Source organism: Phodopus roborovskii, unplaced genomic scaffold (genome assembly GCF_943737965.1).
Source record: "Phodopus roborovskii unplaced genomic scaffold, PHOROB, whole genome shotgun sequence".
NCBI classification, from domain to species: Eukaryota; Metazoa; Chordata; class Mammalia; order Rodentia; family Cricetidae; genus Phodopus; species Phodopus roborovskii.
The window spans coordinates 6,832,501-6,847,744 of record NW_026126625.1 but is presented as its reverse complement, the minus strand read 5'-3'; the positions used below and the strand labels follow the sequence as shown (position 1 = coordinate 6,847,744).

The following is a 15,244-nucleotide window of genomic DNA, read 5'->3' as shown; positions in this document are numbered from 1 at the left end:
TGCTAAGGCTGCCATTGGCTAACACACTGACCAGGAATTTATGTGCTGGACTGACTTCTCAGGATCCAGGAAATTTCTAAAATTGAACTGCTGAGGCTGATCAATGATGAGCCATGTGATACTCTTCCCCTAACTGAATATTGAATCCTCAAGTATTTTGTTAGTACAAGTTCCTCTCCAGTGTTATTAAGGGTGCTTCTGGGTTTACAAAACAAAAAAACAAACAAACAAACAAACCCCACACCATTACTGGTGTCACCTCAGAGTGTGAGGAAGGGGCTGACTCTTGTCACTGGGCTTCCAGTGACAGGTCTAGCCCTGGACAGCCCTGTCTCCCTAGGTGATTATGGCCCAGGGCTTGGCTAGACCCTCCATAAATAACAGGGGAGGTCAAAGGCCACAGAGCTCCTGCCTAGCACTGACAGATGAGTTTCAATGGTTCTAAAGGGTGACTTGAGGAGAGACACTTGGCAGATGTATGCATCTTCTAGAAAGGATGACACAGCCTCCACCAGAGAGGAAAGGACATAGCAGCCATCCCAGGGACACTGACAGTCTGGAGCAGGGGTAGGGTGGGGGCTTCAAGGAGCCGCTGCTGCTTAGCAGGCCTGGAACCCCTTCCCTTTCTTCCTTTGTGTAGAGGCTTTCCTGTCCATCAATAACCACCTTCTTCACTGTCAGCCTGTGACAATGAAAACCAGGCATAGGTCCTGCTCAGATGTGTGCTGCCAACCAGGCCTAGAGCCACTCTGCAGGGACTAGCGAGAACGTCAGTCTCTGTCTGTCTGTCTGTCTGTCTGTCTCCTCTCCACCCCTTCTCCCACCTTTCCTCTTCCTCCTTTCTAATGTTGCTAAAGCCTGTTGGATACAAGCCTGGTAAATATTTGCCACCACCTCAAGACAGTCTGCTCATAGCTAAAACAGGGAATCAGAACCAGGACAGAGGCAAGATCAGACTAAGGCCGATAGATCCTGGGAGTCACGCTGAGCATCTGGGTCCAGCAGGACCTGAAGTCCCTGTACGTCCCAATCATAGAAATTAATATTTTCTGTGCCCCAAAGCCAGTTTGAGTTTGCCTTCCTGTATATACAGCTCATTAACAAAAGAATTAAACACTGGTCAGGAAGTACAGCCCAGACTCCTAGATGTAGCCCAAAGTTAGCTGTGAAACACGATGGAGGACAGCCAGCAAGAGGTGCCGTACCGGTCACTGCTCTTCCCAGTCAGGGGTGCCATCTGTCATCATTTATCTGATCCTTTACGAAACCCTAATACAAGCTTGGAACATTAGGGGACTCTGAAAATAAAACTTATCACAGGGCCCTCAGGGAGCTAGCTGTCTGCCTTGGTTAGCAGTGCCTGCCTCTCCTGGGAGATACTCCAAAGGATACATTTCCCTTTTGGTTTTGGTTTTGTGTTTTGAGAGAGGGTTTCTCCATGTAGTCCTGGCTGTCACTCTGTTGACCAGGCTATCATCTAACTTAGAGATCCACCTGCCTCTGCCTCTTGAGTGCTGAGATCAAAGTTGTGCGCTACCACTGCCTGGCTCAAGGATGCATTTCTAAGGGTTGCTTCCATTCAGTCAGTGTGCAGAGTAGAACACAAGAGCTCAGTTGCTCAAGCTGCTAGGTACAGGGCACCTGGTTCAAGCATGGAAATATTATCTAATGCAGCCCAATCAGAACCCTGGACGTGTCCAGCTGGCAGAGAAAAGTGATTCCATGTTAGCTGATATGCTGTAAGAATGAGCATCTGGTGTAGATGGAGCAAACATGGTGTGAGGGGTGAAGCTAACCCTGGAGGCTAAGCAGAGAGGCTGTGAGGCTGCAGCTGTTCTGGGACCTGGCTCTGGCCTTTGCCTGCTCCACCTGCCCTTCTAGTTTGTGAGCCAAGAAGCAGCCCTGCCCCCTCCTCCCTGGAAAGCTAGGGGTAAGCGGGCTTCTGCCCTGCTCAACTAGCAATCCTAAGAATACTATCCCTTATAAGCCAGGAGGAGAACAAATGTTCTGAGACCCAGATCCCCTTGCCACCCAAGAAAAGGGGTCTTAATGTCAGGGCACAGAAACTAAAAAGAAAGGACACTGGGCTGGGGCTCCAATCTTAACTCACTGGCCTGTGACTTTTCTCTGAAGGCTTGGTATGAGACTGAAATGAAGTCTGGCCACATCTCCTCTCTGTAATTGTAGCAGTTATTAGGACTTTCTACTCTTTGTCCCACTCCCTGCCCCCAAACTTTTCCCTTCTACCTACCTGACTATCCGGCATTGAGTATGACAAAGTGGTTTGTAATAACCCTGAATTGCTTAAGAGTCTGTGATTGGCCCTTGAGGGATAAGAAGCCCTGGGCCTTGCTGCAGGAGTTCAAGAGGAGGGTCCTTGAATCTGGCATGGTGTTGCATGCCTGTGATCCCAGCACTTCACAGGTATCGGTAGAAAGATGGTGAATTTAAGTTCATACTCAGCTCTGTGATGACATCAAGGCCAGCCTGAACTACATGAGAACCTATCCCAGCACTCGGGAGGCAGAGGCAGACAGATCTCTGTGGGTCTGAGGACAGTCCGGTCTACAGAGAGAGTTCCAGGACAGCCAGGGCTACACAGAGAAACCTTGTTTGGAAAAACAAACAAAGGTGGTTCTGGAAAATGACTACAGGGCCATAGCGTCACTGGGATGTGCCCTTGCACAACTTACCTCTCTAGCAGGCCCAGGGGGACTTCCCAGGTCCACTCCAGAACCATCACTTGTTTACTTCATTAATTCAGTGAACAGCAGAGCACCTGTGCATGGCTTTGTGAGGCCAAATAAAGGATGCAAAACAAGAGACCAAGTCTTGTCCTCAAATGATAAATGCTACTGCAGCAGCAACTTGTGAGACTGAGGGGTAAATGATGCACAACTGTCTGTTGTCCCTAAGCTGGCACTCCTAGGCGACAATGCATCTTCTTCACTGGGCCCCTTCCCAGTGCACACACCAGCACCCTGCCTGTGTCTTTCCTACCTGCTGTTGACATGCTAACCAACCAAACAATGATATAGTCAGGATTGCTCAAAACTCTTCAGTGGCTCCTCAGTGGAGAAAACCCAGCTGCCAGGCACACATGGTGCCACATGCCTGTAATCCTAGAACTCAGGAGGATCACAAGTAAGAGCAGTTTCGACTACATCCCCACTAAAATCACAGACAATCTCTAGCTTCCTTCCAGACATTTTCATGCCTCAAACTGAAGTTGGTCCCATCCCTTAGATGCACCAGCTTCCTCCCAGCTTCCTCCAAGCCTTTACCACACTACCACATCGTCTGCTTCCAGGACTTCTCAATCCTCTGAGTCCTGGGACTCCTCCACATCCTTAGGGAGTCACTCAGTATCCCTAGGGACACTTGCTCTCCTGCAGGCTCTGCATCTGCCTCAGGCACTTGAACCGTACACCAAAGGTAGGTAGGGCCAATCATGTATTGTCTGAAGCTACGAAGCTGTCAGGGCTGTTTGTGAGATGCCTTCACAAAGTGACCTGCAGCAGATCTTCACCTCTGTCCCCGGGAACTTTGGGTACCCCCTACTTGGTTATGTAGATATGAAGAGAAATGTATTTGGGTGAGTTTGTGGGATGGCCACGGCTGCCCTTCCCAATATCTGTATACATAATGGATCTCCGGGGGAAAATCTGCCCAGGGTCAGACTCTGGGAAACTGGGACCTTCCCTTTCCTTGTAATGTTGGCATCATTCAAACTCTTTGGGCAGGCTGGGGCTTCCTCAAAGGGTCACTGGCACAACAGACACTGAGCCCCAAGGAAAACTGGTAAGAGGTCAGGGTTCTGGCAAGAAGAAAGGCCTGGACTTCTTGGTTTGGTTCTACACGATCACAGAAGTCTATAGTTGAGGCTAGAAGCCTCTGGGTCCAACATTCCCAATGGAGTAGAGAGGCTGGGAACAATGACCAGAGTAAGAATTAAAGGCAAAAACTTCAGAACTTACCAGCATTGTCTGTGCAACCCCTCCATGGATTTTATGGTCTAGACTGGCAACAATGATTCATTTCCTTGTTAGTATGACATCAGAGGCAGAACCCTGGGACCAGGCTGTCACTCTCTCTTCCTGGCTTTTGGAAATGCAGTCTAAGTCTGGCGTGAGCTTCAGGGTCTCTAGACAGTTTGGCTGTAAAGCAGCCTATACTAACGGGGAACTATAGTGAAGTCCTCACTAACCAAGGCATTTCAGAGGCTTAGCCTGGTTATCAGAGTGGAAAGAAATGTAATCAGAATCCAGAACAGCAAGGGTGGGGCCGCGTCAGCAGTGTCCCCAACATGAGCTACTCTGTTCTGGACTAGGTCTGTCTGGGCTCTGTCATGAGACGAGACAACAGAGTCTTGAAAACAGAAGGGTAACATTGATCTTAATTCCTCCTATAACATTCTGCATGACCGTAGATGTACAATAAAATGTTGAGAGAGCAGGAGAGGAGAGAGCGAGCGGGGAGGGAGGGAGCTGTAGCCTGTGGCTGTTGGGAGGCTTCTGTGGAGGAGCCTGGCTGTGAGGGGTGGTGACGGAGGGGCCTGTGACCCTACATTTAGGAGCCAGTGACCCTACGGTGAGTTGGGAGTTGTCTCTCAGTCCCCTCCCCACTTCTTGCCCTCAGTCTTCTAGACGTTCTGTGATTAGTGTTTAAGGAAAGCAATGCAGAAATAGCAAGCTTCCGCACATTTTACAAAGTGTAGCCCAAATATCACCAGATGAACAGGTAGTTGAGTCCTTCCCCACCCTGAGCTTTGGCTTCATCAGCATCCTAGGGACCAGCCTGTGCCCACAGGAACCCTCATCACCTAAGTTCAACTCCTCTCAGCTTAGCTGGGACCTGAGAAGCAGCTGCCAACCCCTGCTGGAGCAAGAATCAACTGACCTGAAAGGCAAAGACATCCTTGACTAGAGCCTCCCCGAAGACAAAGCTGGAGCCGGCCATGGTATAGCTCAGGAAGACCTAGGGGACACAAATACAAGTAGTGGGGTTAGAAGGAGAGGAGGGGGAACCATGGCTGGAAGCCCAGGATGGAGTGAGTAGGTCCAGCCCAGATGAAAGAAGGCTGCCACAGCCATGGGCCTTCCTGCCTTAAGATGTCCAGCTCTGGCACATAGTCCCTGTGTGAGGCCTCCAAAGACAGAGTTTAATTAATGAAACCTGTAAGAGTGAAAATGGTAAACTTTATGTTACATATACTTTATCGTAGTGAGTTTGAGGCTAACCTGAAGTACACAAGACAGTCTCAAAACACAACAGACATATAACTACAAGAGCTAGTAATGGCAGCTCGTGCCTGTAATCTCAGTTGAGAAACTGAGGCAGGGGGATTGCCAGGTGTTCAAGGCCAGCCTGGGCTACACAGTGAGACTGTCTCAAAAAGTAAAGCAAGCAACCACTGAAGTTGGGGGAAGTGGGGAAGTGGGCACAGGGACCTCAGGGACCTGGACAGCCATCCTACTCAGCAAACTCCAGGCCAGTGAGAGGCCCTGTCTCAAAAGAAAGAGACATTGCCCGAGAAACAACACCCAAGACTGTCCTCTGACCTTTACATACATGTACACTTGTAGCTACACACAATGAAGACACACATACACATGCACATGCATACACATGCACATAAGCTAAGCCAGGCCAACTCCAAGAATTTTTATGAGGAACAACTCAGAATAGTAAAAACCAGATGATATAAGCCAGGCATGATGGCACATGCTTTTAATCCCAGCCCTTGGGAGGCAGAGGTAGGCAGATCTTTGTGAATGTGACACCATCCTGATCTACATGAGATCCAGACCATCAAAGGCTACACAAAGAGACCTACCATTCATATATATATATATATATATATATATATATATATATATATATATTTCAAAAAACATTATTTCTAAATCCAAGTGCTAAGTGGGTAATTTTTGTTGTTAGGATTTGGATTCATGTACATCCTAAGCCACGGAAAACCACTGCAGGTCACATGACCTGGCATCTGTACCCCCCTGAGAACCTCACCATCTGGGAATCCACTCAACACCAAACCTAGCCTCTGGAAGGGTAAGAATGGCTGGGTTCCTTGGGCTGGTGGCCTCTGCAAACTCCTGGCCGGCACCCCATCCTCACCCCAGCTATGGGTCCCTAGTCTTCCTGGTTCCAAACCATCTCTCTGACCTCCACACCTACCTTCCCCTGAATCAAGTGGGCTCTCCCCAACTCCACACACACAGGGCCAAACATACACACCTGGATCTGATCCCCTAGCCACTGGAACGCAACAAATCCTGGTTCTGTCCTGATGACAAAGAGGCCAAGCACAAACTGCAGCCCAAGGCCCCAGGACACAGTCCGCCATGACACCTGCAGCCAACAGAAAGTTCCTAGTGAGCTCAGAGGCTGGGGGGTCCACAGGTCCACAGCCGGGTGCAGGGTGGTAGCAGGGGAACAAGGAGGACACCATGAGCTTCGTCCTGCCTGCAGTTGTCTGGGTCTAGCCTAGCACTGGGCCTGCTGCTAAAAGTCACATGGGACTAAGACTAGGCCAGGTTCTTGGCAGCAGTGAGACAGGGCAAGTACAGAATTCTACAGACTGATGTGCAGTTTGCCTGGTCTCGAGCATGGCATAGCATTCAATTCTCAGACCATAACCTTAGGATATGGGCATGAGTCTGCCCAGGCCTAGCTCCTCTCCATCTCAGCCTATGATTTCTGTCTGTCTGTCTGTCTGACCATCTATCCTCCATGGCTCTCAGCACCCTGAGGTCTCTTGATGGCCCATGTGACAGAGGAGTGCCCAGCTCTGGGGCTGTTTTTCCCACTCAGCACAGAATGACTCTTTGATGCCTCCCTCTGACACATGCAGCCATGCTGAAGGACACAGGGGTCCTGATTCTGGGGCACGGCCACTCTGCTGTGGGGACAATGAGAGAAGGGCCCATCTCTTCAGGGACTTCCCTCATGACAGGGCACTTTGTGTGCCAGCCACCTGGATGGCCAGCCTCGCTCCAGAGGAGTCGGGCTTAGCATTTCTAATACGTTCCAAGAAGATGCTCTGGCCCCTGGTCTGGGAAGCAGACGTGGAGAACCACTACTGTAAGCTAATGATTTCCCAATTCCCTTGGATTCTCCAACAGAACTGGAAACTCAATTCCCCTATTTTCTGGGGTGGGCTGGTTCCTGGGCCAACAGACCTGAGGAACATGTCGCCAAGGAAATAAAATATCCTCAGTGGCCTGTGAGTTTGGAGAGAGATCAGCAGTCCTCCCAGAGTGCCTCCTGTCCATTGGGGAATTCAAGGGCTTCTTAGACAGACGACTTTCCACTTAGGGTCTCCAGTCCAATATATCCCTCAACAGTTGCATAGGGAGCTCATCCCAGGGCACATTGCTCTTCCCCAGCTGAGCCTCAGGTGCTCTCCTAATAGGAACAACCATCTCACCCCAGCCCAAGCTCCCAGGGAGCATCCACTGGCTTCAAGCCTAGGCGGTCAACTGAACACTCACAGCACGGTGATGCTTGGAACCAGCAAAAAGAAGGACAAGGAACACACAGATCCCTGCAAAGGACACTAGCTGTTCTGGCCGCTGAGAGGTGTCCAGAGATAGCCACAAGATCAGGCCCAGGATGGCAGCAAAGGCTAGACCTCTATAGGAGAGAGAGATAAAAAGCCATCAGCCTTAGTCTCTCTCTCTCTCTCTCTCTCTCTCTCTCTCACTCACACACACACACACACAAACATACACATTTGCATGGGCACACATATATACACACACCCTTAGGGATCCAGAGAAAGATCCTAATACTCTACACAATGCTCTATGTGTTATAGGTCTTTTACTCAGACTGTTGGGAACAGACTCTCTTTCTGGCTTTTGGCAATTTCAGACCCAATTGTCTCCCATCCTTTTGGGTAGTTCTTTGGGATAGTTTCATCAGAGGTAGGCACCAATCAGAATTCAGCTGGATGTGCCAGAGAAACCCTGTAGCTCTCTGGAGTTTCCTCTCTGGGCAACTGTCTCATTTCCATTAATATGCTGTCACTGTGGAAGGCACAAATAAGTGTTTGGAAGAATCCAAGCTGTCCACATGGTAATGCAAGAACTGTAGGGCTTGACTTCTTCCAGTAGACTGCAAAGGATGCTGGGAGCAGTCTAGGTGGTATGGGAATAGAAGCCTGTGGCAGAAATAAGACCATCCTAGAGAATCCAGAGCCGTGAATCTATGAGCAACATAGGACATCAGCCTGGCAAAGTCACAGGCATTAATGTACAGTTCCGACCTATAGGAACAGCCCTGTAGACTGAGCCCAGAAAACCACAGGGCTGAGTTGTCCAACCACCCCCAGGGTGTCCAGGAGGCAGCACAGGGAGGAGTGAAAAATGATTCTGGAATCTGAAGATTTAAGGTCTTGAACTGGCGAGATGACTCAGTTTGCTGCATGGTGGAAAGAGAGAACTGATTCCCAAGCTGACTTCAGACCTCCACACATGCACATCCATGCCCACCCATGACTCTCATGTGCACGCACAAACACATAGACACAGACACACAGACACACACACACACACACACACACACACACACAACAAGATAGATAAAAATATTATGGTCTTGCCTTCTTGGACTTCAAACTTGCCTGGGTCCTGTTGCCCCATCTTCCTGTGTCACTCACCTTTTTGGACTGTGTGTCCTACCCACCTGTAGTATTTTGTAAGTAAATGCCTGTTTGGTTTTTTATTGTTGGTGGTTTTTTGGGTTTTTTTTTTTTTTTTTTTTTTTTTTTTTTTTTTTGTTTTTCCAGAAAGGGTTTCTCTGTATTGCTTTGGAGCCTGTCCTAAACTCACTCTGTAGACCAGGCTGGCTGGCCTCGAACTCACAGAGATCTGCCTGCCCCTGCCTCCTGGGTACTGGAATTAAAGGCGTGAGCCACCACTGCCCTACTCTAAACACCTGTTTAATGTACAGGCTCACTAAGAGGATCTGGCCCTGACCCTCAGATGAGACTTTGGACTCTGGACTCTCCCATATCTGACCAAGCAAAGACTGGACAGTTGAGACTGGAAGCCATGCTGTATATGTGAGAAGCACGGGGTTTGAGGTGAGCCAGGCAGGGATGCTATGGTTTGGGTGTGGTTTTCATGTTGAATTTGTTTTCTTTTGAGACAGTCTTATATAGCCCTAGCTGGCTTCAAACTTTCCATCCCCCTGCTTCTGTCTCCAAAGTGCTGAGATTACAGGTGCTCAGCACCATGTCTGGCTTTTCATGGTGAAATGTAACTCTCTGTGCTGGATAGATAGTCCTTTAAGAGCTAATTCGGTCCTCTCTTGCAGAAACAGGTTAATCGAAGGGGACATTTGTGAATTGTATCTCCACAGGTCTGGATTAGTGACTGTGGGTAGCAGGCAGATAGTAGAAATCAAGGTGGCCTCTTCTGATCTTCTGATTCTTCTCTAACACAGGCTCTTAACTACCCTTCTGCTGCCATGAGCTTAGGCATAGGCCAAAAAAAAAAATGCCAGCACCAACCTCTTGGACTTCTCAGACTCCAGAAGCATGAGCCAAGTAAACCTTTCTTCTCTGTCTGTGGTATTCTGTTATAGCCACAGAAAAGAGTGGCACTCTTTTTCCTAACCTCCTTCTCCTCTCTCTATGGTGTCTCTGTGGTTTTTTAGGCTTGTTTTATTTTGAATTATGTGGGGGAGGTGAGTCTGCTTGTGAGTATAAGTGTCTGCTGAATCCAGAGTAGCCAATCCCCTGGAGCTGGAGTTACAGTCGTAAACCATCTTGTGTGGGTGCTGGGAACTAAACAAGGGTCCTCTGCAAGAGGTAATGTTTAAACCACCAAGCCATTTCTTACGCTCTAGAACTGTTAAAATAATGTCTTATTAAAAATTCTTTATTACTGGGGTGTGTGTGTGTGTGTGTGTGTGTGTGTGTGTGTGTGTGTGTGTGTGTGTGTGTACATGCATGTGGAGGTTAAAGAACAACTTTAGGGAGTTAGTATTCTCCTTCTACCATGGACTTCAGGGATCAAAACCAAACTATTATTCAGGGACATGGCTAATTATATCAGAATTCCCTGGGGGCTAATTTAAAGTGTTGGCACATAGCCCAACCTAGCCTGTTGAACTGGGCTCCAGGGAAATTCCCAGGTGTCTGTGATCTCTGTAGCTGGCTGATAAGCTGGCCCCAGATGATCTACCTAATAAAACATCATGGAAAGGCCTCTGTGCTTAGTGGCCAGGCCCTTGAATGTAGAAAACTCTCACCAGTCTGACTTTAGCCCTCAGTTACCTGTGGCATTACAAAAACTGGCAAAAAACGCCAGAGCTGGCCAATGCTTTTGAAGCCACCCAGCACCTTTGCCCAAGGCTCCAGTTGACAAGCAGAGTGGGACACCTTCCTCTAGGAGGTCAGAGGCTGAAGGTTCACTCACCTTTTCAGCCAGAGGTTCAGATGAGAATGGCCTTGAAACTTCACACACCTCCTCAGCCTGGACCTCAGAAGCCTCTTCAGCAGATCATAGGCCAGAAAGCTGAGAACCACACAGGTGATGACCAACAGGGCCAGGGCCCTCTGGAAGTCCAGGAGGCAGGCGGTGATCAAGAAAGCAATGTACGCTGTGGAAGGAGTCATTGGAGGGCTCTAAACCCAGAGCTTTAGGGGCAGGCAGGAAAGTCACTCAGTTCCTCCCAGCCTAGCTTTCCTCATCTAGAAGTGAAACAGTTGCCCCCTGTGTCAGAATGTTATTAAGGGACTGGGGACATGGTGGATGGAGCCTTGCCCAGCATGTCTGAGGCCCTGGCAAAATGTTTGAAAAAGAACTTTGCAAGTTATAAAGTGGTCACAGAGCCTGGGAGACAAAGGGACATAATGGGCATCAACAGAGTACCTGGCCTGAGCCATGCTCGGTCCCCAGAGGGCCACGCTGGATGAGTCAGTGATTCCTTCTACCCTATCCTGTTGATCAATGACCTCTCCCTCCCTCTCGTGATTGCCAGTGTGCATGCCCGAGTGTGCACACACAACACACCACACACGTTTATGCATGTGTGGGTGCATGCTTGCACATAGCTCATCTATAACAGCCTCCTCCTCTCCCTGTTCTCACAGCTGCAGTCAAAGAGATGGCAGAAACCCTACTAGGTCTGTGGGTCTATAATCCTCATTTCTAAGAGTTCAGCAAGCTCAGGTTACTTGCCTCTGGGAACTTGATTAGCCTCCTGCTGTGACTCTGCAGTAGCTAAGGAGGATAGCTTGCTTCTGTCTTCCCCTGCTGCCCAGGAAACCTGACTACAGATGCATATTATTGACTACTCATTAACTACATGGCACCTAACTGTCCTCCTCTCTTAGAAGCCTTTAAGACAGTGGTCCTCAACCTGTGGGTCATAAATGCCCTGTATATCAGATATTTACATTATGAATCATAACAGTAGCATAATTACAGTTATGAAGTAGCAACAAAAGAATGTTATGGTTGGGGAGGAGGTGACCACAACCTGAGGAACTGTATTAAGAAGAAGGTTGAGAGCCACTGCTCTAAGAGAAGGAACCCCACTCCACCTCCTGGGCCTGAACTCATCCAGTCCCTGCCATGATACCTGCCCAACGTGTTAAGAACTCTACTGTAACCTGCAACCACAGACCATTAAAAAAAAAAAATTGATATTTATCATAGGTTGACATGATACCACCACACAGGTATAGAGGTCAGAAGATAACTTTAGGGAACCTGTTCTCTCCTTACATACCTACCTGCATGTTAGGAATAGAACTCAGGTCCTCGGGCCTGTGTGACAAGTGTGTTTGGCCACTGAGCCACTATCTCCCTGACCAAGCTATTGGGAGACAAGGGCTAGTGTAACCTAGGATGGCCTCCAATTCACTGTATAATTGGGACTGGCCTTTCCTCCCAATCTGCAGACACCAGCATATTCTTTCGTCTTTAGCTCAGAAATTTGTCCAAAATGGGAGACATCAAGAACACACAGCCAAGTTGGGTGGTGGCAGCACACACCTTTAATTCCAGCACTTGGGAGGCAGAGGCAGCGGATCTCTATGAGTTTGAGGCCAGCCCGGTCTACATACAGAGAGTTCTAGGACATCCAGAGCTACACAGAGAACCCTGTCTTAAAAAAAAAAAAAAAAAAAAAAAAAAAAAAAAAAATGGCCATCTTCAACCTTTGGTCACACCCTGTCCCCTGGTATTTCCTTTTTATTCTCAGCAAGGAATGGCATCTCATACCTAGAAATACAGTAATCAGGAGTCTAAGGCAAGGGGATCTCCATGAGTTCAAGGCTAGCCTGCATGATACGGTAAGCTTTAGGCCAGCCTAAGCTACAAAGTGAGACTCTATCTCAAAAAACAAACAAGCAAACAAACAAACAAAGTATTTCTCCCAAGAGTCATCTATACTTACTGCCTCCCTGTCTAACCTCTCATCCATTCCCATTTTTTAATGCAGGGTCTCACTATGCAGCTCTGACTGACTTAGAACTCCCTAAGTAGGTCAGGCTGGCCTCCAACTCACAGAGATCTACCTGCCTCTGCTTTTCAAGTATTAGAATTAGAGGTATGTACCACCACCTTGAAGCCACCTTTACTCCCTGTCCTTAAATCAGCAGACACTGCTCAGCCCTTATCCCTGACCCTCTGCAGACATACTCTTGATCTTCTTTGAAGTGCTTGGCTTCTGCAAGTTCTTCCCATGTTGCTAGTCCCAGAATTTCTGTCCCTAACTCATTTCTCAAATCATTCTGCAAAGATACTTTGCAAACAACTTTCTCTGCCCATGGTTTAGACGTTCTATCCCTAGCAAATGGTTCCAGTCTCTCCCTCCCTGTGGAGACCATCTCCTCCACCTGTGCTCTGTGGAATGTCATGCCGTGTATGTGTGTGTATGTGTCATCTAAGCAGGAAGCTAGGGCAACCTTAACCAGAGACCTCCTCCACCCTGCACACACGGTCACTTCTCAGGTTCAGCAAGCACCAGTCACTGCCTTGATCATCAGATCACCCCAGTCTGCCTTTACTTCATCCTCAAACCAAAGCCCCATTGTCCCTCCTGCAGCCATGTTTGGGCTCACAGTGTGATGTCAATCTGGACGTGTCTCAGTTTAAATCTTTCCATGCCTAACTCTGGACCTCAGAGTGAAATTCAAGATCCTGAATAGCTCAACTACCCTCCTCGTTCCTGATTTCTAGGCCCTTCAGAGTCCTCCAGCCTCAGGAGACTCAGGCTGGGCACCCTTCGGAAACTTCACTCTCCAGCCACACTGGACTATCAAAGCCCACACCCTGCTGTTTTCATCTTTGCTCTCTGACCTTTGTGCGTTGAGTGGTGGGGTATGGGAGGGTCTCAGCCCTCATTGCCCTCCCCTCTACCTATCTGGTCAAGACCAAAGCTAAAGGTTACCATCCTCTCAGGTGATTTGTTGCTCCTGGGGAAGGACTTGGGAATGGGATCTAGTCAGGCTTGATGGAAACCTGAGCTCCTATCTTGAGCTGACTGAGCTGGCACTCAGCAAACTATATTGGTTGATGGGGTGAGTAAATGAGACTAGAGGGGGAGTGACTGTCTCTTAAATGGGGCAGGGTGGGTCCCCACATACCGGTGCAGAGCAGGCCTGTGAGGATCCATCTAAACAGCTGCTTGTGCTCCCTGCAGAGGCTTCTCACCCGCCCTGTGAGCTGCAGACTCCTCCTGAGGAGAGAACCACCAGCCTACATAAGTGGCACCCAACTTCCACCCCACTGGAGAGCCCCAGAACCCACAGGTAGAAGCTACTCAGGTGTGCTCCCATTGCAGTAATGAGATAAACCCAGGCTGCCCTTGCTACCCAACAAGGCTGAAAAGCAACCACAGTCCAAAGGACACACACCATGGTTCTGCTCATGTGGAGACTTAAGGCCACTCTGCAAGGCCACAAGGTGCTCCTGAGTGATGGAGGGAACTAACTCATAGGTAGAGGCCCAACTATGGTGTCCAGCCTCCTCATACTTCCACCTGCCCAGTGAGCAAGAGTAGAGATTCTCAACCTTGTACTGGTTCCTTGGGACAAGAATGTTTATTGTCTCCGTCCTCAGTGCCTGCCTACTCAAGAGACAGGACATATAAAAGTATGCAGTCCATCACTCCCCCCCACCCAGCCACTGCCTTGGGTGTCCAGAATGGACACCTGTCCTCTGGTCAGTTGGTCACTAGCCTGTCCCTGGAAGGGCTCCTACTCAAATCTCCTCTAGGGCCCTGTTAGCCAAGCACGTCATTGCTCATAAAATTTAACCATCTGCTGCTATTCCAAGAGCTCCCCACCCAGAGGGAACAAGGCATCCTTTCCAGTCCCCCGAAAGAAGCTAGAGGAAGCCCACCCCCACCCTCACCCCCACCACACCCTGTCCTTCCTGCTCTGCTCAGAGCTGGATTTGACCAGCCAGGACCCTCTACATTCATACCAGACCCTGTGGATTGGTCTCTTCCCCTTTGTGTAAAGTGGGAAGTCTGGTCCAGGCCAGGAGTGTTATAAACTAGTCTTGGAGTCCCCAAAGTGGCTCAACAACTGAATGGAGTAAAGGCAGATGAGGGAGGTTGCAGGGAGATCTGACCTCTGACCTCTGGCCAGTTCAGGGCCTGAGAAGCCCTGTGTACACATTGGGCTTCCTACTGGGATGACATCCTGGCTGCTTGTAAGGGTCTGGCCATCCCCTGAGGCAAAGGTCTGCAAAACTCTCTTCCCCTTGACCTCCCTTGGATAGACATTCATCCTTTTCCTGGTGACCCAAGTCCCTCACTAAGATCACCTACCATCTGGAGATGGGCTTCGAGGCTTTGTCCCAGCTGCCTCCACCCTCAGACAAGCTTGAGTTACCCTGTGGAAGCCGGCCTTCCTCCTAAAACCAACAGGGAGCAGTCAGGGACAGTTTTCCCACCAGGAGACAGCCATGGCTGAAGGGCATGGAGACAGAAAAGACACAGGCACCTCATGAGTGGACTGAGGTAGAGACTGGACTTTTGCTTGAGAAAGAGGGTGCTACTTAATTAAATTTTGCAAAGCATACATTGAGCATCTGCTATGTACAGATATAGTAGCTTCCTGGCGACCAGAAGGAGATACCTAAGGAAGGTCCAGGCAGGTCCGCCCCACCATGTGACTCCAGGATCTCTCTTGCCTCACTGTCCATGTAATTATTTGGGGGAGGGGAGAGCATTCAGTAAAGGATAGGGCCCCTTGTTAGGG

At 49.1% G+C, this 15,244-nt stretch overlaps 1 protein-coding gene across 1 annotated transcript in view; it reads right to left on the bottom strand.

Annotated features, from left to right (window-relative positions):
• Window positions 1-15,244, bottom strand: part of Slc28a1 (solute carrier family 28 member 1) — a 39,563-nt gene that overhangs the window by 23,834 nt on the left and 485 nt on the right. Inside the window, exons 2-7 of the mRNA XM_051206610.1 lie at window positions 14,812-14,897; window positions 13,622-13,713; window positions 10,443-10,626; window positions 7,509-7,650; window positions 6,253-6,366; window positions 4,900-4,977 (exon numbers count right to left, since the gene is read on the bottom strand). Coding sequence (XP_051062567.1) covers window positions 4,900-4,977; window positions 6,253-6,366; window positions 7,509-7,650; window positions 10,443-10,626; window positions 13,622-13,713; window positions 14,812-14,897 — 696 coding nt within the window. The remainder of the gene's footprint in view (window positions 1-4,899; window positions 4,978-6,252; window positions 6,367-7,508; window positions 7,651-10,442; window positions 10,627-13,621; window positions 13,714-14,811; window positions 14,898-15,244) is intronic.